The 23,416-nt window shown below is 61.6% G+C and overlaps 1 protein-coding gene across 5 annotated transcripts in view; it reads left to right on the top strand.

The window, feature by feature from the left end:
* GSE1 (Gse1 coiled-coil protein) overlaps positions 1 to 23,416 on the top strand; it is a 386,539-nt gene that overhangs the window by 124,095 nt on the left and 239,028 nt on the right. For all 5 annotated transcript variants that reach the window (XM_053209955.1, XM_053209954.1, XM_027076339.2 and 2 more), the window contains exon 2: positions 17,907 to 18,087. In XM_053209955.1, the coding sequence (XP_053065930.1) occupies positions 17,907 to 18,087 (181 nt within the window). The remainder of the gene's footprint in view (positions 1 to 17,906; positions 18,088 to 23,416) is intronic.

Genomic DNA, 23,416 nt, shown 5'->3' with positions numbered 1-23,416 from the left:
TTTTCAATAACGTGTGTCTCGTCCCAAAGTCCGCTCCCTGTTTCGGGCTCCTCCTGCTCCTTTTTGGCAAATATCTGTGGCCAAGGCTGGGGCCTGTGGCCAGACCTTCCCTGTGCTTGGACTGGGCCATGGAGAACTATGGCCAAGGGGAGGACATTCTAGTCTCCCTGCTCAAGGCACATGGGAGCCGGTGAGGCCCACATTTCCCAGCCTGGTTATGGGGCGGGAACGAATGGGACCAACCCGACAAGGAATCCGAGAGACCACATTCACGCGCTGCTGTGTGACCTTGGGCAAGACACCTACCCTTTCTGAGCTCAGGCTCCTCGCGTGGACCATAAAAAACCGCTTCTGATCTTTGCAGCTCCCTTAAGGATGTAGAGCCCATTCCGGGCCGGGGGGGTCGGGGGGTGCGGGCCTAGGGCCTCCTGTTCAGGTGGATGCGGAGACATTTATTTATTTTTTTTAATTTCTTTTTTTCAACGTTTTTATTTATTTTTGGGACAGAGAGAGACAGAGCATGAACGGGAGGGGGCAGAGAGAGAGGGAGACACAGAATCGGAAACAGGCTCCAGGCTCTGAGCCATCAGCCCAGAGCCTGACGCGGGGCTCGAACTCCCGGACCGCGAGATCGTGACCTGGCTGAAGTCGGACGCTTAACCGACTGCGCCACCCAGGCGCCCCGGACGCGGAGACATTTAACGAGACCGTGTGTGGGGCACCAGGACCTCTGGATGAAAGGAGTGTGGACTCCTGACTCACCTTTATGGCCATTTTGTGCCCTCCGGGGGCTTCCTGCTTTGGCGTGGAGCTGGGGCCGCAGGTCCGGTTTGGCTGCCTCTCGGGAGCCGGGGCTCCAGACCCGTGACCCCAGGGGCAGCCTGGTCTACAGAGTGGGGTCACATGCGGCCAGTGGGGCACAGGCACCAGACCACGCTCACGCCTGCAGGCAGGAAAAAGCCACGGGAGTGCCGTCTTCTAGGTGCGTGTGGCCCTGCTGGGAGAGGGGACTGCCGCTCAGTGTGGTCCCACCGGGCCCCCGCTTTCCACAAGGGACAGCAGGGGCTCCCAGAGGTGACGTGGCTTCCCTGAGGTCACAGTGTGGTTCACAGCCAGCTCTGCGGGCTTCCAAAGCTGGAGCTCTGGATTAATATGATTAAACGTCCTCTCCTGTTTGTACCTGCCCTGCCCTGCCCTCTCCTGCCCTCTCTTCTTCTCCCCTCTCCTCCCCTGCCCTCCCCTGCCTTCCCCTGCCCTCCCTTCCTCTCCCCTCCCCTGACCTTCTTTTCCCTCTCCTCCCCTCCCCTCCCCTGTCCTCTCCTCCCCTCCATTCCCCTTCCTTGCCTCCCCTGCCCCACCCTCTCCTGCCTTCCCCTGCCCTCCCCTGCCCTTCTTTTCCCTCCCCTGCCCTGCCCTCCCCTCCCCTGTCCTTTCCTCTCCTGCCCTCCCCACCCTTCTGCTTCTCTAGGCCGCAGTGAGACCAGGGCCTCGCTGTGTCCTGACTGGTAAACACAAGCCTTCTTCAGTAGTGAGGGGAAGGAGCGTTTGCTCCCACAGCCTATTTAGTTATTTATGTGGAAACGCCTGATTCGGTCTCCTGTCTGTGCCTCTCTCAGAAACCCCATCTCTCCTTCCAGAGGCCATTCTTGACTTCTGTTCACCACCAACGCCCCCCGCCCCGGGTACCCCCAGCCTCGGCAACTTCCCTCTTCCCCCCACCCCCAGTCACCTCCCCTCCCTTCTAGCGTTTACAGGATGGGCTCAGGCCTGGCAGCCTGCGGTGAGCCTCTGAGTCCCCCCAGAGACCCCAGTAAAGATCAGGTTGTGCTCCAGGGCCGGGGGACCTTGGAGTCTGCATTTCTAGCAGGTTCCCAGCGTGTCCACTGCCCAGTAAGCTCCCTATCGTCTCTCCCTGCAGGAGGCTTTCAGCCTGCCCCTCACCTGTATTTGCTCTCAGAGGCCACCAGCCGCTTCTGGTGGCTGTTAGTGACCCTAAAAGCTAGTGACCAATTCTCGGTCTGTGCTGTCCCCCCGTCGCCCCCAGTTATGTCCCGGCAGACTTTCTCCCTTCTATAAGCCCCTGAACCGGGCAGTTCCCACCAGACGAGCGGAAACGGAGGGAGAGGGGTGTGAAGGTGCAACCCCTGAGCAGGGACTGACTGGCTTAGCGATGGCGGGGCCGGCCGGCCGGGGCGGGGGGGGGGGGGGGAGGATCTGCAGGTGCCCGGCTGCGGCCTCCTCCAGGTCAGCCTCAGCTGTTCTCGGGGCTTCCGGCTGAATGAGCCAGGGCCACACAGATCATCCAGAACCGTCTCCTTACTGAGGGTCACCTCCGCCTGGACCGCAGTCACGTCTGTAGGACACGTTGCCCACAGCACCGACAGGTGTTTGGCTCGCGTGGGCCGCACGTGGGGCTCGTGGGCGGGAGGGGCGCCACACCTCCATCTGCCTCCCGAGCTGCCCAGGATCCAGCTTCTCCTCTCCTTCGTGCCCTCTCGGCTCCACTGGGCCTTGCCTGCCTGTCACTGACCCAGCTGCTCCCTTCACCTCCGGGTCTCTCCTTGCCCACAGACACAGCGATGTGTGGGGCCAGCCCCACACCACTGTCCGCGCGCTGGGCACAGGCCGGCCTATCACCCCCGGGCCGGCCCCTCAAGGCCGCAGGCCCCCTACGGAGTCGGGCGGGAGGAGGGCAGAGCTCAGGGGCGGGGCGGAGGCGGGGGGGGGGGGCCTCCTGTCTCAGTGTCGTTTCCAGGGAGGCAAGCGGGCGAGTTCAATCCGCTTTTTAATAAATGAGTCCTTTGATCTGGCAAAAATGAGTACTTAGCGAGGAGCCAGCGAGTTGGCACCGCGGCGGGCGCTCCGCCTGGCTGAGCGTGTGCCCACCCGGGGCTCTGGAGCCTCAGGAGGTGAAGGCCGTGCTGGGCAGGAGCAGGGTCCCAGAAGGGCCAGGGCGCGTGCTTCCTGGGGCGCGGGTGGCATCCCCGGGGACGGGGCGCTTCCTGCCCCAGGCTCGGCGCCTGGCTCCTCTCCCCCAACCCCAGTGAGCCTCAGCTTCCCGGGCCGTAAATTGGGGCTGTCGGCCCTGCGCTCTGGGGGTCTCGGTGTGACGTGCCACCATGACGCGGACAGAGCGGCAGGGACGTGCCGTGCCTGCCCGTCATTCGCCCAGCTGCACCGCCAGTCCGTTCGGTGGCTCTGGGGCCACAGAAAAAGCCACCGGCCTGAGCGCGCTCATCTGCCAGCTGGAGACCCGCTCTGGCCCGCTCCAAAGCCCCCCCGCAGTCCCCCCCTCCGTGGCCACCTGGCGGCCGCGCCCTATGTCCTCGTCAGGGCCTCCCCTTCTCGAGCCTCGGTGCCCAGGAAGGTGCCTGGCGGCTTGGCTTCCCCTTAATCCCGACCAGCCCCTCCAGGTGTCCTCAGTAATCCAAGTGGAAACTTAAAACGCGCGCTTGTGAGGCTGGCGCCCCTCGGGCAGCATCTCTCCGGTGGACAGGCTCCCCCTTTAAGGTGTGTGGAGCCTCGTGGTCCTGTGCCCCGTTCCAACAACGACGGCACCGGTGGTGATCACACCAACGGAGGCGAGAAAGACAGGAGGGGGGAGGGGGAGGGGCCGTACCCATTTCAGAGCCGGGCACCCTGAGGCCCAAAGAAAGGAAGCCGCAGCCTGGGAGCACGTGTGGCCCTTAGCCTGCTGTTCACATCGGGGCTCGAGTAAAGAGTCCCCAGCATACTCGGGGCTGCCGGGTGGGCGGATTCCAACAGCGGGAGGTGGGGCACGGGGGACTCCCCCCCTCCCATGGGCTGTGCCAGGGGAACAGCCAGGCAGGGCTCAGGGCCCTTGATGGGGGGGGGGGGGGGCGGGGGGCGGGGGGGTACCTAGGCATTCTGGAATCCCAGCGTCTTGGGACCGGGACAGAACAGGGCGTGGGGACTGGCTCCAGCATGGGGGCCAGCTGGGGTCCTTCTGGAAGTTTCCAGGCTGTGCCTTGGGCCTTCGTGATCACCAGGGGCCGTTGGCGGTATCCACGGACCCATCTCTGGCTGTGTCTGACTCGGTGGTGTTTGGGGCTTGGCTGCTGGGTTCTGAGCTTTTCTTCCTTCCTTTGACTAGTCATTCAACAAACATTTATGAAGCCTGGCTCCAGGCCGGGAGGTTAGCAAGGGTTTTTGCTCAAGGAGCTCCCAGTGTGAGCACCAGATTTAGAAAACAGTTTTCCAGGAGCAAGCCCGAAGGGGCGGGGGGGGGGGGTTCCTCGGGGCGGGGGGTTGGTGCCCAGAGCTGCTCCAGGAACTCCTGGACAGGACAGAGCATCACAGCCCAGTATGCACCCGGCCCGCTTGCCCGAGCTGTAGCCACGCTGCCCTTGGACTCCCCTTCAGGATGGGCCCTCCAGCACGGCAGCATGCTCAGGGGACTGACAGGCGGGGGCCGTGCACACAGGGAGACCTGGGGTCCTGGAGCGGAGGGCGTGGCCCCTGGCCCCACAGGCTCTTTTTCCGGGCGACACTTGGGGAGGGCCGGAGCTGGGGGGGGGGGGGCGGGGATGTAATCCAGGGCCCAGGGCCGGGGTGCCGTGTGCCCGGGTCTCAGGTGTTGCTGACGTCCATCTGATGCTTGAAACGGTTTCAGGAGGTGGTATTTTTACTCTGTGCCTTACACGCTGGTATTTTTATTCTATCCCATTTCCGTTTAAAAAGTTGTTCTCCTGTGGGATATGTCCCCGAGTTTGAGAGACCTGGGCAGAGGACAATTCAGGCTCTTCCCACCTCCGAGATTTGGGGGTGCCGGAAGCATCCCTGGACCCCCGTTCATCTTTGCCCCGAGACCAAGAATGCACGAAGCCAGCCCCTGCACCCCTCTCGGCCTCGGTCACCCAGCCCCTCCGCCCACACCTCTGCAGCGGCCGGTGGTGGGTCATTGGTCCTTTTTCAACACGGTCAGAAGAGACCCAGCATCAGAATAAAGATCTGGACCAATGGACGTAGGACCGCAGGAGGGTCCCTTCCTGTTCCTGAAGCTTCCTGCTTCCGGGCTGTCCCCTCACGCCCCCCCACCCCGCTCACCAGGCAGGGACTGAGAAAGAGCCCACCGGCCCTCCCTCCCCCTGCCCGCTTTGCCCTCACCGTGTCCTGCTTCCCAGTCGCCGAACAACAGGTGTTTACCCCTCTTAGTCTCCAGGGCTCACTTCCCTCTGCAGCTGTCTTCGCTCAAAGCAGCCAATTGTATTAAGCCGGTCAACCTCCTTTGCATCATGAGGGGTACCCCAGGGCCCCCTGGGCTTTCCGGGCCGTTTCCAGGGACAGTTTCATGTGGAGGGGAACAATACAGACCATGGATGACAGCATGTCAACATCTGGGTGTGATTCGGGGCAGCTGACTTAGCCCCTCCGTGCCTCAGTCCTCTCATCCGCAAAATGGGTACATAATAGCAGAAGCTACCTCATGGGCGTGTTAGGAGGGGCGAGCAAGTTAAGATTCGTAAAGCATTTGAACAGCGCTTGCTGTGTGACATCAGATGATGTCGAACAATTGTCTTAAAGCGTGGCTGTAAGGAGACGTAAAATCACCTAGGCCTTATTGGGCGGGTCTTTAGAACACAGTGTTCTAAGCATGTGTGTCTGAGGCCATTTCCCCCCCCCCCCCCCCCCCGAGAAGTGGCTATGGTCATTATGACCATTTTACAGATGGCAGAGTGGTGCCCAGAGAGGTTTAGTAACTTCCCCGTGGCCACACAGCCCCTAGTGAAGGAGTCAGTTCCTGAAGCAAGGTGAGCTTCATAGAAGGAGGCTGAGTATTCCGGCTGCTGTTGCTTGAGGACCAGTGAGGCAGTTGTGCAGAGCTCGGCCTGTGGGAGGTGGGGCCCACAGCAGCTCACCCCGCGAGCATTGCAGGTTTTAGCGGTCGGGCAGGTGTTTGAGTGAGGTCAAGGCTGCGCAGGTGGCCCGGGCCCGGCCCAGGGGGCTGTCACGAGCAGAGTGGCTACCATGAGGGACCACGAGGCCCCCGTGCACCCGCTCCCCTCTCCTGGAGGGCCACTTTGGCACCCAAGGGATTTAGCTGCCTCTGGCGTCATTTCCCCCTCCCCCGGAGCCGGGCACTTGTCACGTAGTAATTCCCGTGCTGTTTGCTGTGACTGCAGCCGATTATCCCCCTGACGATTTGTCCTCAAGTCTACCCGGGCGTCGAAGCCAAGCTAGCAGGCCTGGGAGGGGCACACGGGGGCCGCCCGTGGCTCCTCTGAGCAAGCGGCGTGCAGACTGCCCGGCCCCACGTGGCGTGTCTCCGCATCCAGCCGTCCCTGGAGGCCCCCTGCTTGCTTCCCTCCTTTATGCTCCCTCCCGCCTCAGTCAGCCAGGACTCCGGCCCCTTGCTTCCCTTCGATCTTTCCGGGGAAGGCAGCAGCGAACAGCCCCGCAAATCGCCGCCCCCTCGAGGCCCCTTCCATCCTCGGATGTCTGTCCCTGGACCCTGGGTGTGTGCACCTGTGGGTGGTGAGGGAGAGAGAAAACGAGGGTTCCTTCCCATCTTTCCCTTTATTCTTCCTTTTGAAGGAAGGGACTTGAAAGTCCTTTGCCGGCCAGATTCTTCGATTCTCAGGTTGCGTCCTTACGCAAGACCGCGTTCGGAGTTGGCATTTTCGAGGGCTTTCTCGTGTGCCCGCGGACCCGGAATGAGGGGCCGTGCTAGCGTGGGCCTTCCCGGAACTCACCCCGTCTCGCTCGCTGCTGAACCCTCAGCGCCGAGAACCGTGCCTGGCCCAGGGCAGGGGCAGAAAAATTGTCTACAGTTAACGACTGGGGCCGTTTTGTTCTCGGACGCTCCCCCCGCCCCCATGCATACCCGGCACCGCTTGGAGCGCACGCTGGGGGCTTTGGGAAGCTTAGGGAACCTCCCAGTCTCAGCAGGTGAGGCCGAAGCCAAAGCCGAACTAAAGTGTACAAGTTACCTGAAAATTAGCGGGCGCGCAGGGCCAGCTCCCGAGGCCGCTGTCCACGGGGCGTGCTCTGCATTCGGACTCAGCCTGCTCTCCAGGTGTAGGGCTGAGGGGCGCCGGGCAGGGCCGGGCGGGGGGTCCTGGAGGCCGATTAGCCCCCTGCTCCCCGCTCCGCCCTCCCCGTTATCCCTCCAGGCCGGGTTCGCAGCCTCTCTGGGCCTCCAGACTCCGTTCGGCGTCTGCAAAATGAGCATGATGATGACAGGGTCTACCTCACGGGTTGTTGCGAGGGCTTAAGTGAATTAACATACGTGGAAAGTACTTAAAAAACGGTGCGGAGCGCAGAGCAGATGCTATCCCCGTGTTTATGATTATTTTATTGCCATTACGGTTATTATTCTCCCGCACGCTCAGTGGAAACCTTTCCGGCTACGGAGAGACGATCCGCCGCCGTGTACCGGATCGTGCGGATCCTTGTACGTTTCCTGGGACCCCGTGATTAACGTGTTGTAACGTGTGCGTTTCAAGCCGGCACCGGCTTCAGGAAGCAGGGCCTCGCCGTGGTGGCTGGGCCCCCCCCCGCTCGGATGGCCTCTCCCTGGGGGCTGCGGGACACCAGGGACACGCGTCCGGGGGAGAGTCAGCAGGGCCCCTGCCTGCCGGCAGACTGCGAGCGCAGGGGGCAGGTGTGCGAGCGAGGCCCTGCGCGCGCCCGCGTGCCTGTCGGCCCCGCCTCCAGCCCCCGTCCTGACACGGTGGGCGGGGCCGGGCCGAGCTGCCACCGAGCAGATGCGACGTCCCGGGAGGCTGTTTGCTGTGGCTGTCACCATGTTTCCACGATCCTGTGACAGCAACCCTGCCCCGACGTTAATTTACATTACAGCCAGTGCACCCCCCGACGTGTGTTTTTAAAGGGTATAATTTCTATCAACTTCAATTAGAGCTATTTTTATTTTTGTCATCCTGAAGAATTTCCCCGCGGTTAAGCTGTCGTTTTTCACTATAATACCCTTGGCAAGGGCTGGGGAAAAAAAAATTAATAGTCTAGTGATCACTTAGCTAATGCACTGTCAGCGCTTGATAAACTGACTGCCCTGGGTGAGACGGCCCAGTTCCTTCCACAGTAATTATGTCATGTTCACCTGCAGCGGGCAGGGCCCCTTTGGTGGAGGTGCGGGGCTCCCCACGGAGCCCAGGGCAGGCACCCCCCCCAAATCTGTCTTTGCGGTAATTTAGGTTCACCAGGGTGGACGTCTGCCCATCTTTCTGGCTGTGTGGCGTTCGACAGGTTGCTAAACGTCTCTGATCCACTTTGGAGAAGGGAGCATACCATAAAGGTTACCGCTCATGAACCCCCTGACCTCCCTAGCTCGGGGCAAGAAAGGAGGTGAGGCCAGAGGGCAGGTGCGTGGGGAGCACGGTGCCTGGTAAACGGGGGCACCGGGGCCATCCGTGCACGGACAGAGGGATGTTTGTGAGCCCCGGATGAGGCGTGGCAATTAAACCAGGCACCCACTCTGAACACAGGAGGGGCAGGCATGGGGCTCTGATGGGCCGTGAGCCTGGTGTGGGGACAGAGGGAGCGGCCGCACCTGCAGGAACAGGCCTTCCATCACCTGAGTCAGGTGCAATAAAGAGGAAGGACCCGCCCTTGTGCCCAGCACCGTGGCGAGGCTCCAGGGATCGTGTGGTGTGGCCCCGTGTGGCTCCGTTCACACAACATGCTGGAAGTGATGGCCGCAGGAGGACACGGTGGGAGAGTGTCACAGAGCGTGCCCGTGGCCCAGCTACCTGTGTCTGCACCGCGGCGGTGAAGGCAGGGGCCAGCGGTGACGCCACATGGGACAGAGTGCACGCACACACATGCACACATGCACACACGCACAGGCCAGGCTGGGGCGGCATCCTGTGATGGCCTGTGATGTGGGGCCACGATTTTGTAAGATGTCCTCCTGGGGGAATAGCAGGAAAGGGGACGCCAGGTCTCCGTATGACTTCTTGCAATCACATGTGAATCTGTAAGCGTCTCAACAGAAAACGTTAAGATTAAAACAAAAACAAAATCTAGCTCACCTCTCTCTGGGCTCCCTCCAAACGACAGCCACAGCCTTTTATGGGACCCAGGAGGCCCCTGAAATGTCACCCCTTTGCTTCCCTTGATCTCTGGCCCCACAGGCCCCCTTGCTGTCCCTCAAACACACTGGGCACACTCCTGCCTCAGGGCCTTTGCATGGGATGTTCCCTATGGCTGGAACCGTGACCTTACGCGTCCATGTCGTCCCTTCCATGACTCAGATGTCTCCTCCATCCGCCGTGTTGGGGACATCGTGGCAGGGCCTGGGGTTACCGAGTGCCACCTGGGGGTAGGGTAACAGTCTGGGCAGGTGTGTGGCGATACGGGAGGAGGGCGGGGGGGGGGGCGGCCAACTCCTCCTGGGGAGGGGAGCTGGGGACACAGACCACGGAAGCGGGCACACCCTTGGCTGAGGAGGAGGCAGAGGATGTGGGGGGAGACATTTCAAGCAAGAGGGAGGCACGGGGCATTGGCGGGGTGGGAGGAGGCCTCGTGGCCATTGACGGTGGCTTCTGCCCTGAACCCTGAAGCGAACCTCGGCCCTGCCCCTGGGGAGCCAGCACCATGTACAGATGGGGAGGCCAAAGCCCAGAAAAGTAGAGTCACTTGCCTGCAGGCACACAGCTCTTAGGCGGCCGAGCTGGGATGTGAACCAGGCAGGATGGTTTCTGCAGCGGCCCTCAGCCCCTGCAGGACGCCTGGAGGAGAGAATGGAGGGTAATGAGTCCAGCGGTACTCGTGTGGGTGACAGGTGCCTTCAGGACACGTCAAACTAGATAACCAGCCGTGGCCCCACCGTTCCTACTTCTAGCCTTTCCTCTGCCCCCGTCAAGGCTCAGCTCCCCTCCTCCCACAGACCCCTCTTCCCCCGCCTTTTGGGAATAGCGGCAGACGGTACACCCCGTTCCCCACTGCCTGAGACCGCACAGCCTCCTTGCTGCTTCTAGAACAGAGATCCGCAAAGTGCAACCCGCGGGCCGCATCCATCAGGCAGCCTGTTTATGTACAACCCATGAACTAAACGTGCATTTTACGTTTTTAAAGTTGCAAAAAAAAAAAAAAGTCAAAGGAAAAAATTTCATGATGCGAAAATTATACGAAATTCAAATTTCCGTGTCCACAAATAAAGTTTTATTAAAACAGCCACACACTCTTATTTTCGTGTGGTCTAAGGCTGCTTTAGTGCTACGATGCCAAAGTTGAGTAGGTTCAACAGAGACTATAATGGTCCTTAAAGCCAAAAATACTGTCTGGCTTTTTCAGGAAAGGTTTGTAAACATGCTCCCACCTCAGCGCCTCTTGGATGCCACGTGGAGAGTCAGAACTTTGGTAAAGGGTTTTACGTCAGCAGGATGAGTGATGTTTTGGGAAGATCACTCAGACCAAGCCATGGCTGGGGATGGAGTGGGCCGGGCTGTATGCCCAGAGGCTGATGGGAGGCTGTCTCCCTGGGAAGTGGGCCTTGGCAAGGGTAGGATAAGGGGACCCCGGGAGAACCGGGGTGTCAGACAGAGATCAGTCCAGCTCCCCGTGCCAGCCTCCAGCAGGTGGCCCTCCAGGTTGATGCCAAGGACTCAGGGGCTCCATGTCCCCGGGGGCTCTTGCCTGGGCTGGACTGGGTCACCGACAGCACTCTGTGGCCTGCAAGGCATTAGGGAGCGCTCTTGCCTCTGGAAACAGGAGACTCCTCCATGCAGCTTTCTGCCCTGTCCCAGGCCATGAGAGGGAATCGCTGCCTCAGAGGCCTTCCTTGAGGGAGGGAGCCAGGGACATGCCTTCTAGAATGTTCCCTCTGGCCACGAGAGCAGCAGAAGCTCGCCTGCCTGCCTCTGGCCAGGTCCCACTGGCCCGCCTGCGGTCCAGGTATCCTACCAGCCTCCCTGTGACCCCAGCCTTCCTGGCCACACCTGCCCCACCCAGATGTGTCTCCCGAGGCTCCTGGTGCATTAGCGGCAGACTCTGGCTTTCCAGTAAGGCTCTCCGGGACATCTCACGCCACCTGCCCATCCCACAAAATGTGGCCAATGCAAGTTACCCTCTCTGGGCCTTGGTTTCTTCATCTGTATAACGGAGCCTGACAGTTGCTCCCGTCCCCACCCCCACCCCGACCCGGGGAAGTCTAAGGTTTAATGGGCCGACACCTGCAAGATTAGCAAGAGGCCTGGCCCCTGGAGGTGCTGTGGGTGCGCAGCTGCCACCAGAGCCGATAGGCAGGCGAGCCTCGCGCTTTACGGTCGTGCCGCACGAGCTTTCCACCCCGGCCCTTCGGAGACACCGTGTTCCCGGCTTGGCAAGAAACCCCCGCTTTATCTGAACCGGGAGGTTCTTCGGCCCCAGCAGCCCCAGGCCTTGATCCGGAGACTTTCTCTTTGCAGCAGGTGGAGTTGGGGTCCCTCGTCTCCTGGGCTTCCTGTGCGTCAGGCTGTGCTAGGCTGAGTCCTTGTGACCGCTCAGGCTGTGGGTGTGGGTCTCCGCACCCCCCTTTTACGGGTGAGGAAGCTGAGCAGGCTGGGCGACCTCCGTCTGCCTCCCGTCCTCTGAGCCTCAGTTTCCCCCTCCCTACCGCAGGTTAGTCATACTCCCCCACCTGAAGGCGCAGCTCCGGGGAGTGGTTCTGTGCACGCTTCGCAGATCGTCCGGGCGGGGAGTCGTGACCCTCTGTCCCCTTACGTGCTTGTGGCAAGCTGTCACCTGGCTAGACTCGAAGCCGGGGACAGAACCTGGCTTTCATTTTTCTGAGTCCTGGATCACGTGTCCGCTTGGACTTCTCTTGTCCTCCAGACTTGACGAGCCTGGTGCCTCGCCCCCTCCTTCCAGCCCCTGAGAGGTGGGAGCACCTGGGAGGGCTCAGGTGGGGAGGAGAGTCAGATCGAGACCCCCGGCCGAGCCGGCGACCCTCCCCGCCCCACCCCCCACCGCCCCGGTGCTGCAGCCGAGCGCCCCTAATTGCTGTCACAGATGCGGCAGCCACCAGCCTCTCCAGCACGATCTGCTGTGTCGCGTGAGCTTAATTAGTCCCTGATTACTCATTTACTGGGTGCTGTGTGTATTCCACATCTAATAACTTTCCAATTACGCCCGGTCTGCGCCGCACTTTTAATAACCCTTTAGTTGTCTGCTTATCGGGGCCTCTGCATTCAGCAGCCCAGTCTCCCCCTGACCCAGAGCCTTATCGTTCCCTTTACTGCAGTGTTTGGAGTTCTCTGCTTGCCGTTATGGGGCTGTTACAGGGAATTAAGGGGCGTCAAATTCCGTGTTTGGGCCTCTGATGCACCAGCTCGCGGTGCAGAACAGGGAGTCCCACCAGACAGAGCACAGTATCTTTGTGGGTGGGAAGGGGGAAGGGCGCCCCCACGGCAGGGCTGGGCCGTGTCCCCGTCACTTCCCTCCCGGGCAGGCCTGTGACCCCCGTGTCCCCCAACAGGCAGAGGTCTCCGGCCGGCTCAGCAGGCGCCCCTTAGCCAGGCCCACCCAGCCTCCCAGCCAAGGCTCACCTCCGGCCATCCCTGTTTGGGAGGGAGGTGACTTTCCTCCCGAGCTCGGCTTCCTGCCTTCGCCCGATTTTTCCTTGGGGCAAAGGGCAGGCCGTGTTCTTTTGCGCCATCGGGACCCTGGCGTCTCCTCCTCTCCTGCAGCCCCACACCCTGTCTCCTTCTCCCAGCCTCACTCCCGTGACAGATCGGTCACAGCCCATCAGCAAACCCACTCCCGTTTTCTCGCGGCACAAACTTGCGTGCTGGAGACCGCGGTCCGGCCTTGCTGTGTGTCTGCTGTGGCCGTGAGTATGGGAACCAGGCCCTGCTCGTATTCACTGGGAGGCAACTGTGTGCCAGGCGCTGGTGGGTCTAGGTGCTGGGCAGAGGCCACAGCGCTGGCCTGATTCTCAGCTGTCATTGTGACCAGCTGGGGGACCTGGGGCAACTGTCTTGACCTCTCTGTGCCTCAGTTGCCTCCTCTACAAGGTGGGAGTTAAGGTAGGGCTGTTGGAAGGATTCAATGGGCTGTGGATGTCAGGCGCTTGGTGGGCCCCTGGCGTATAGCAGGTGCTCAGTAAATCTAGGGAAGGTATCACTCGCCCATTTTCCAGAAGTGTCACCTGAGCTCAGAGCAGTCATGATTGCCTGTCACCCTTACGTAGGGCAGCAGCTAAGCAGCTCAGTCCCACATCTGCTTTATTTGAGGCCGGCACACCTGGCGTGCCTCCTGAGCCGACTTGGAAGAAAACTAAGATTCAGGGTCGTGGTGGAAAGTGGAGGGACCCCTGCCCCAGTGACTGCAGGGACCCCTCGATTGCGTCGGGGCTCCAGGCCGGCAGCAGGCAAGGGGGCCCTGGAAGGTAGCCCTCCTGGCTGCGGCCCAAACCACCCAGAGGCCAGGCGGGCCCTCCAAGGCACCAAAGCCTTCCCCGGCACACAGCCCTCGGGCTTCGTGGGGTCCGCCGGCCGCCGCACCCCTTTTCCTCTTGCTCCTGATGCTTCTGTTTGCAGGTCATGAGACCAGCTGCCATTTCTTGAGCACCTACTACGTGCTGCGTACCTTTAGCATCCGATTCTCCCCACTGTCCCTTTGGGCAGTAGACGCTCACCGCGATCACGCCCACTTTATGGGAGACGGGACTGAAGCCCGGCGAGGCTAAGTCACTTTGCTGAGATCTCCCAGCCGGGGAGGGTGGCCGGGACCCAGCGTGCACCCACGCGGGGAGACTGAGAGGTGGGGGTCTGGCTGGGCCCCCCAGGAGGGAGGGGGATGCGGGCTCTGCCACAGAGGCTGCCGGAGGGAGAAATCCTGGTGTCCTGCCCAGCCTCTGGGCTGCTCATCCCTCAAGCTGGAACTTCCCCGGTTTTCAAACATACATGCCGTGCAGGCTACAACACGGATGAGCCCGGGACGCGTTGCCGAGAGAAGGGGCCACACGCCAGAGGGTGGCATATGAATGGCAAATGTCAGAACAGGCAAATCTGCAGAGACAGAAAGGCGACCGTGGCCGCCAGGGCTGGGGAGGGACGACAGGTGACCGTCAGCGGGTCGGGCCGCTGTTTGGGGTGACGAGAATGTTCTGAGAAGGATTCTGGCGGTGGTTGTGCGACTCTGAGTGTGTTAGAAGTCCCTGAATTGTATGCTTTAAGTGGGTGAACCGTGTAGTTACGTGAATAGCTCAGCAAGACGGTTTTTAAATTTTTTTAATGTTTATTTATATTTGAGAGAGAGTGTGTGAGCAGGGGAGAGGCAGAGAGAGGAGGAGACAGAATCTGAAGCAGGCTCCAGGCTCCGAGCTGTCAGCACAGAGCCCAACGCGGGGCTTGAACCCACAGATCGTGAGATCATGACCTGAGCCAAAGTAGGACGTTCAACCGACTAAGCCACCCGGGCGCCCCACAATAAGATTATTTTTTAGAACAATCCCCGCCCCCCCCCCCCCCCGACTGCTCCGAGATACTGCTGATTTCCAGGGTCCCCAGGCAGGGAACAGGGTATGCCCCAGGCCCCGTCCTAATAGTCCTTTAAATGGAGACAGGCCCTGGGGTTGGAACTCTTGGCTGTGTAGAGAGGGCACTGTGAACGTGTGGGTTCAGATGCTTTTGTTTAGTCGAGAATTGTCATCCGTTCGGCTTTGAAACCTGAGGAAAGGGGACTTCACCTCCGCCCGATGGTCTGGCTGGAACCTTGGCCTCCACCTAACGTGAGCCAACACGAGATAATCCGTATTCACAGGACCACACGCACCCGGCAGCCTTGTCCGTCCGTTAATACTGACTGGGCCCCGCCAGGAGTCACGGGCAGCTGCTACTGAGCACGGAGAAAGGGGGTGAAATCCTTTTACTTCCCGGAGGAGCTAGCCCGGAGGGGGTACTGGCCTCCGGGCCCCTCGTGCTTCTGGCACACCGTGGTGCCAAGGAACATTTCTGTCTGAGCCGGGCACTGTTCTAGAACTTGACATGTTGTAGCAGTTAGTTATGCACAGCTGCTGCGTAACAAGTTTTAGCAGCTTTTAGCAACACATTTATCGTAACACGACGCGGCCGGGTCCTGCGCTCGGGGCCTCACGGGCTGCCAGTGGAGGCGACGGCCGGCCGTGTGCTCATCCGGAGACTCAACAGGTTCACGTAGACTGTTGGCAGAATTCATTTTCCTGGGGGACACTGGGCTGCTACGAGCTCCCACGTACAAGTGTTTGCGTGAACGTGGGTGTGGGGTTCTCTTGGATACCTACCCGGGAGAGGAGCCGCGGGGTCACGTGCTAACGCTCCGTGTGACCTCGGAAGGAGCTGCCGGCCCAGTCTCCAAAGCAGCTGCCCCATTTTACAATCCTACCAGCAGCATCTGAGGGTTCACACGGTGTTGTAACACGTTTTGGACTAGTTGCCAACGCTGAATAATCATGAGAGTGTGGCTCTTAAAAGTAGATTCACAGCCTCCTCTCGAAGAATCAGACCTGGCAAGATGGAGCTCTGTCCCCTCCATGTGATGCGCGTGGCCCCGAGACCGTTGCCATCCCCCTCCAGTCTCAGCTACCCAGTACCTTGTTCACACGTCACTCTCCTGGTCCCTCAGGGATGAGTTCGAATGTCTCATCCCTCCCCCCCCCCCCCTTTCAAAGCCTGCTCCCTTTGAAGGCTTTGTTCAAACTCCACCTACTCCAGGAAGCCTGCCTGGATTTCCCCAGCCCCCGGGAGGGCTTCTAGGTCCCGCAGTGCTTGTCGTCCGCACCCCTCTTGCCCAGTCAAAGCCTCTTTTGCCGCCTGTCCGTCTCTGCTGAAAAGCCATGTCCCCCAGTTGGTGTGTAACAGCTGAATCTTCTCCCAACTGCTTGGGTTCACATCCTGATGCCTCCAGTTACAGGTAGGAGCCCAGGTCACTTTGTCTCTTCATGCCTCTGTGTCCTGGTTTGTGACAGGGCTTTTGGGAGGATTAAGCGTGACACATAGGTGCTCAGTAAGTGGGGTCCCCCTGCCCACAGCTCCCCCTTCTGGGAGCCACCCCTGCCCTCCAGGGGCAGCCCCGGGCTGCCTTCCCCCAGCAGGACCCTGGTCCCCAGGCTCCAGGAGGAGAAGCAGGAGGGGGACCTCTCCCCTATTTCCCTTCCACCAGCCCATGGGCAGGGGTCAGAGCCAGGGCCCCCCACCGCCCTCCTCCATTGCCCGCCAGCCCACCCCGGGGGGCTTTCAAGAACGTGGCCCGGTTTGGCCAGGCTGGACAAGCCATCCTGTGACTAACGGTGGCCCCAGCGGCCTGCGCCTGGCACAGTTCCCCCAGAGGATGAGGACAGGACTGTAAGAGCAGCTAAAACCCGACAAGACGGGGTACGGGTGCGGCTCCGGGGTCCCTGCCATGCTGATGGGCCCCCGGCCCCTGAGCGAGCGAGCCAGCGAAGGAAGTGTGCTGGGCTGGGGTGCCGCCTCCTCCTGGCTCCAGCCTAAGCCGCCAGCACGCCCGTGGGATTTGCGGGGGCTGTGGTCTGGGCCGTGTCACCATATGGATCCCATAAATTAAAGCATGCCCGGAAACAAATGGTAAACGTATCGCCGCTTGCAGGGAGGGCTGGCGGGGCCCCGGCTCGCCCGGGGGATTCTGGGCCATCCATCTCTCTTAGGGCACTTTGGTTTCGTGGCATTAATCCCTAACTGGATCAACAAGGAGTTGTTTTCCGACAGCCATACCGGCCCTGGGGCTCAGAGGCGGGAAGTGGGGGGTCGCCAGTGGCAGGGACTGGCCCCCAGGCACTCGGGGCAGGGCCTGGCTCCCCCAGGTTGGAGGTGTTGAAGTCCCGTGGGTTGGGTCGACCCCGCCTCTGAGTCTAGTGGCTCTGAGGCCTCAGGCTCCTTCGCGCCCCTCTCTGAGCCTCGGTTTCCCCAGATGGGGGAGAGGGTGAGGCAACCCGCATAGTCAGGGTCAGAGAGACAGAAAGTGGGATGGGTGGGTGTCGGAGGGTCTGGAGACTTAGAGCACACCAGGTACGAAGTGTCTGTTTGGGCGAGAACGTTCTGGAAATGGGTGGAGGTGACTGTTGCCCGTGGTGAGCAGTACACTTAAAAATGGTCAAGATGGTAAATTTTATGTGAGATGTATTTTACCACAGGGAAAAAAAAAGACAGGACGCCTGGGTGGCTCAGTGGTTAAGCGTCCACCTCTTGATTTCCGCTCAGGTCGTGATCTCACCGTTCGTGAGTTCGAGTCCCTCATCGGGCTCTGTGCTGACAGTTCCGAGCCTGCTTGGGATTCTTTCTCTCTATCTTTGCCCCTCCCCCGCGTGCGCGTTTTCTCTCTCTCGAATAAATAAACTTAAAAAAAAAAGAAAACAAGGGACGCCTGGGGGGCTCCGTCGGTGGAGCGTCCGACTTCGGCTCAGGTCACGATCTCGCGGTCCGTGAGTTCCAGCCCCGCGGTGGGCTCTGTGCCGACAGCTCGGAGCCTGGAGCCTGCCTCGGGTTCCGGGTCTCCCTCTCTCTGCCCCTCCCCTGCTCATGCTCTCTCTCTGTCTCAAAAATAAAAAAATTTTTGAGAACGAAGACACAGGGGTGGGGGATGGGCTGACCCCCTGCAGAGCGGACTGAAGGTTAGCTAAGTTAATTGTTACGGTTGTAATTAAGTAGCACGTAGTTATTGTCAACTCCTGGCAGGAGCTGAGGGGGCTCAGGGAGCAACAGGGCCAGTGGGTGCAACCCCAGTACCCAGCGGCCAGCCCGGTGGCCTCGGGCAGGGTTCACTGGGCAGTCTTCCCACTGGTTTTGCTGGGGACCGGCCCTGTGCCGCCCTGAGCCTGCCCAGCTGAGTCCTTGATGGCCAAGCCGGGCCATCGCGGGGGCGGGGGCAAGAGTGGCGTCCGGGGGCCCACCCACTGGGCACCTCTGGGCAGGTGTGCCCAAGACTCACCATGTCCCCTCCTGTCCTTCCAGGTCACCTCTGCATCTCTGGAGGCGTCGACAGCCGTCCACCCCCCAGCCAGGGAGCCTGAGCCCCGGCCAGGCGCCCCAGCAGAGAGCACGCCCAGAGGCCCCAGGACAGCCCAGGAGCCGGGGCCCGCCCGCTGTCAGCAGAGCGGCTTGGACGGGGCCGGAGCAGACCCCGCAGGCGCAGGTAGACGCGGGCTCTTTTCCGTCCCCGGGTGCCGGCGCGGCTCATGCCGTCCCCGGCAGGGAGGGCGGCTCCCAACACGGAGCTCGGGCACAGACCTCCGCCCCGCGGTCTCCGCATGGCTCCGGTCTCCCTTAACTCGCGTTGGGATTTTCTCGTTCACGCTCCTCGCATGGTGGTTTGATCAGAATCCCTTGCTTCCTGACTCTCTCATCCTGGATATTCACAGACGGCCCCTGTTTGTTGTATTTATTATCCGTGATGCCACGGTAGTCACCCGTTCGTCTTTAAACCACCCCGAATGGGGCGCCAGCACCCACCGCCCACCCGCCAAGACACGCCCTCCGCCTGGACGGGCCCCGCCCCCAGGGGACCACCCGTGGGCGCGTCTCTAAGCGCACACCTGTGTTTGCCGAAACCATGATGATGGTTTCCTGGCGGTTTGGGCCGCCTCTCGGCCGGCTGCCCTTCCCAGATTCCGCGGGTCCCTCTGTGTGGTCGCCGCCCTGTGCTGCTCCGGCGTCCTGCGCGCGACCCCGTGTGCGCCCTCTCTCCGCCAGTGGTGCAGGGACGGTTTCTGGGCTTTTCCATCATGGATGCGCAGGCGCCGGGGCCTGGCACACATCTGTCTCCCGAGTTAGCCTCAGCTGGGCCAGGGGGAACCAGGGCGCGTGGCTGGGGGAGGATGCTGCCCACCGATCCCATCGTGCCCATCTCGCTCCCACCGCACCAGCCGCGGAGACCCCGCCTGCTCGCCCATCTCGGCCCTTTCCCTGACGACTGTCCCTCCTTGGGTGATGGGCCTGTGAGTGTAGAGCCCGGAGGGCTGCGCTGTGGGGCCTGCGGGACCCGGGCCGGGGGCAGTGAGTGGATCCCAGGCAAGCCCTTTGGCTGGATGTAGGGGTGTGTGGGCGCCTGCGTTCTTATCCGGGGAGGGTCCTAAGAGCAGGTCCTGAGGCCGTATTTCTGTCCGCAAGAGCCCTCCGAGGGGGTCCCTGTATGTGTCCCGCCTGTCACTGCCCAGAGAGGACTGAATCCTGAGACCCGTGCCAGCCCCCAGTGTGAGCCCACGCTGAAAGCGCTTGTTAGCGGGCCAGGGCGGGAGGAGACGGGCTGGTGGATGTGCGGAGTGCATGGTGGGGACATCCGCCTCCAGGACAACCCCAGTGCCCACCCCTTTCTCTCCGTGATGTGGTCTGGGCAAGGGGCACAGCCGGAAGACGAGGGGTTCACGGGCCACGCAGCCCTCTGAGGGATTCCCAGACCCTGGCAGAGGGGCACGCAGGCGGTGGGCGGGGTGCTACGGGGAGCCACGCCCCCTGGCGCCCGGGCACTCAGAGCCCTGGACCAGTGTCTCCTGCTCCGTGCCTGTTCTTCCTCATCCGAGAAATGGGAACGAAGGCTAATTGGGGGAGGCGGGGGAGGCTGGCTTACAAGGGCAGACGTGGGTATCCACTGGGATGGAAGAGCGTTCAGTGCAGGTCTGGCCCCGAGTGCTGGCACGCGTGGGCTGGTGTCAGCGCCCCGGTCACCTGCCGCGCCTCTTCCAGGCAGCGTGGAGCATCCTGGAGGCTGCTTCCCAGCCCTGCCCCCTCCACCACAATCCCGCCTCGGTTCTGGGTAATATCCGGCAAAACTTGACCCTTGGGGACTCTCCCCTCCCCCCGCGGGCGCACACAGGGCCAGACCCGGGCCTTGGGCTGCCTGGGGCAGGGCAGGGGCCCAAGGCCCCCGTCTGCCAGCTGCTCCTGTCAGGCTGCAGCCCTGCCCGGAAGGGGGTGGGCAGCTTCACAGCCAGAGACCTGCCAGGAGCGCAGTCCTGGAGCAGGCCCCTCCCCGGGAGGCCGCTGAGGCTGCTCAGAAACGTGACAGTGACTAATGGTTTATTACGCACCTGCCACCTCTCATCGGGCGCGCAGGCACAGCCCCCGGGTCCAGCTGTGCACTGCCAGCTGGATGGCGGGCAGGCACCGGGGGTGAGCGCGTGCAGACACCTGGATACAGGAGCAGGGACGCACAGGAGCGGACCCAGACCCAGCAACTACGGCGCACACAAGGGGCCGCACGCAGGCACGTACATATAGATCCGTGCGCACAAGGGGCCGCACGCAGGCACGTGCGTACAGATCCGTGCGCACCCACGGGCCTCGGGTCTCTGTTACACGAGCATGTAAGCACGCATCGCAGACACACACGTACAGAATACACATCCCTATGCGCACACACACACACACACACACATACTCACACACCACCTCCTCTCTCCAGAGCTCTGAACCCCTGTCCCCCAACTGTCTGTCCCTGTCTCCTCATGGTGGCTTCCCCCCAGTGCTCCCTGGGGCAGGGGCCTTTCCCAGAAGGTCTGGGCGGCTACAGGCAGGTCAAAGGCGTGCATCTATTGCCTTGAGGGGTATCTACCCATCGCAGTCCGTTTCTGACCCTCAGTTCCCTGCAAACAGCCCGTAGGCAAGGACAGCAGTGTGTGCCAGGAGAGGAGGCTGTCACCGCAGGAACCCTGGTGCCAGGTGACTGGGCTGAGTGCCCCCAGGGACACGGGTGGCCACCCTGCTTTGTTCTCTCCCGGAGGCGCATGCTGCATGCTTCCGAGTGACCCCCAGGATGTGGTCACTTGCTGACTGTCGGGAGTTTAGCTGTGGGGCTGCAAGGGAAGCAGGGACCTCAGGCCAGGATTCCTCAGGCAGGCAAGGAGTCTCCAGCCGGTGGGAGAAGAGCACAGCCGAAACCCGGCCATGAGGCAGCCTTCCTCGTAGGGTGACGAGCCCCCAGGCTCAGCTCTGCCCGAGATTGTTCAGCCTGTAGCCCAGGCTGTGCCGTCTGCGTGTGGTATAAACTCCAGCGAGAGGCTGCTCCCAGTTCAGCACGAACGGATGGGAACAGGCATTCCGGAACAATTATCATTGTGCCGCCGCGGCCTCCTTGGGAGAGAACCAGCAGGATCTGCTGATGAGCGAGGGTGTGGCTTGTTGTCCGAGACCCAGGTCCAGGTTTCCGAGTCAGCGCTGCGCTTCCCAGCCGTGGAGGCTGTGCAAGGTTCAGAACCTTCCCAAAGCGTAGCCGCCCCAGCTGCGAGTAGTTCGTGGTAAAAACGAGGTCTTCCCGTAGCAGGATGTCGGTGGGATGGATACCAAGGAGCCGGCCAGGGTTGCCATGCAAGGCTGTGCAGGTTGCACACTGCACAACTCCAGGGTGTGCCATTCTCCTTGTGTCTCTGTGAATGTGCTCTCTGTGTGGTCATCCTATGCAGCCCCATCGTACAGCTAAGTAAGTGGTGGCCGCATGGACCCTAGATGTCCTTTCCGAGCTGCGGAACGGCTTCTAAAGTAGCTCCTAGTATCTTTATTAACAGAGACAATGGAAGTCACAGACCCCTCTCCTGGAGTTGCCGCGGGGGCGCAGGAGACCAGGCCCCGATCGACTCTCCAGCGACAGCCGTGTTCCCAGGGCTCCTCTCTTCCTCACTCGCCACGTCGGGGGGCCGGGCCCCGTTGCGGGTGGTCTCTGGGTTCCTTCTGTCCCCAGAGCTGTGGCTCTCCTCCCACCCAGAAAGCCTCCACTCGCATTACTCCGGGCTTTGGGGACCCTGGTTCGTGGGGCAGGGGCGAGCAGGAATGGGGCCGCGGGGTGGGAGGGTCAGCGAGCGTTATCTCACACCCCGCTGGCCCCTGGGTCGGCGCAGCAGGTGCCCGACCTCTCCCTGTTCTCATGACCCACCGTGGCGGTGGCGTATTTTGGAAGAGGTCTGTCTGACCTCGTTCCTGCTGCTGCCGTTCGGGGACGACCACCGACTTATGTCTCCAGACAGCACACACATACCGCCTTGCAGCCTGGAGGCCAGGAGTCCAACGTGGGTCTCCCTGGCCTGAAAGCAAGGAGTGGGCGGGGCTGCGTTCCCTCTGGCGGCTCCAGGGGAGAATCCTCTTCCTGGCCCTTTCCGGCTTCGGGAAGCTGTGCCGATTCCCCAGCTCACGGCCCCTCCTCCCCCTGCACAGCGGGCGACGCCGTGTCTCTGCTTCTCCAGGCACATCTGTGCCTCCTTCTTCCACCCGTGAGGGCCTCGTGTAACCGCAGGGTAATCCAGGGTGCTCTCTGTCCCCAGGCCTCCCTTACTTCCCCTTTGCCGTGTGAGGGACCCTTGGGCAGATGCACGGGTTCCAGGAAATAGGACATAGACGTCTTTCGGGGCCATGATCCGGCCGATCACAAAGTCACTCGTAAAATCGTTGGGGCACACCCGCCTGCGGGCGCCGTTACAGACGACCCTGAGCCCGTTGTGGTTCCCGGCTGGGGGATACCGGGTCCCGGTTTCCCTTTTGTCTGTGTCTCTGCCGCCTCTTGGCTTCTAGAATGCTCTGATGCCATCGCCAGCGGACGCGGGCAGGAGAACACATAGGAAGAAACACTGGATGCTCCCTCACCTTGGCCTTGAGGGGACCCACATCTCTTCCCGTTGGCCTGAACCAGTTCCCACCACATCCGGGTGCCAAGGGGGCCAGACGGTGACAACAGCCCGCTGCAGGAGGGGCCGGGTGCCGTTGAGGGCTCACTGGTCATGTGTGCCCCAGCCGCACGCTGCACCGGGCTCCGAGAGCTTGGGGCCGAGCCTTGCTGGTCCCCCGGACGCCCTCCCCCCCGGACAGGGCTGGGCGTCCTCTTGTCCTTGCGGGGGCAGGGATGGGAAGCCTGGCCCCTTGGCTTCCAGCAAAAGACGCATCTTACCCTCGGGGGCTTCACCTGGAGTGGGCTCCTGCCTCCTCCTCCACTCCCTACTCCCGCCTTCTCCCTCATCCCCCTGGGTGCTGTGCCTCGGAGAGCACTGGCACACACGTCCTTAACTCCTTTTCCGCTTCCAAGAAACCACCTGAGATGGCACATTTCCCGGGACCGTCCTGCTCAGCCTTGTCTGTGCAAACAGCAGGAAAATGCATGCTCACCTCTGCTCCCCTCTCTCTCTACCACCCCCCCCCCCCCAACCAGGGACACCGGGCAGCTTTGCTTTGCATGCAGGTGCTGGGGCTCACCCAGCTCTCCCGGGAAGGATGCCCTTCAGAAGTCAGGCCGAGGGCACGAAAGAAGGAAGCCAGTGGAGAATCAGGCGGGGTCTTAGGAGCTGAGCCCCTCAGGCCCGGGCTGAGTCCCCGCAGTAGGGAGAGCCGAGGGGAACATAGCACTGTGACTTGCCCGGAAGTCGAATGTACGTAGGTGCCCGCCGTGGGGCTGGTTAATTTTGGGGGTTCCTGCTCTCTAGGTACAAATCCCAGCCCGTGGTACGAGGCAGACGGCCTCCCCGTAACCCGGCTCTGTCCCTGCGAGT

The sequence above is a fragment of the Acinonyx jubatus genome, chromosome E2 (assembly GCF_027475565.1).
Source record: "Acinonyx jubatus isolate Ajub_Pintada_27869175 chromosome E2, VMU_Ajub_asm_v1.0, whole genome shotgun sequence".
NCBI lineage: Eukaryota > Metazoa > Chordata > Mammalia > Carnivora > Felidae > Acinonyx > Acinonyx jubatus.
This window is presented reverse-complemented; position numbering and strand designations above follow the sequence as displayed.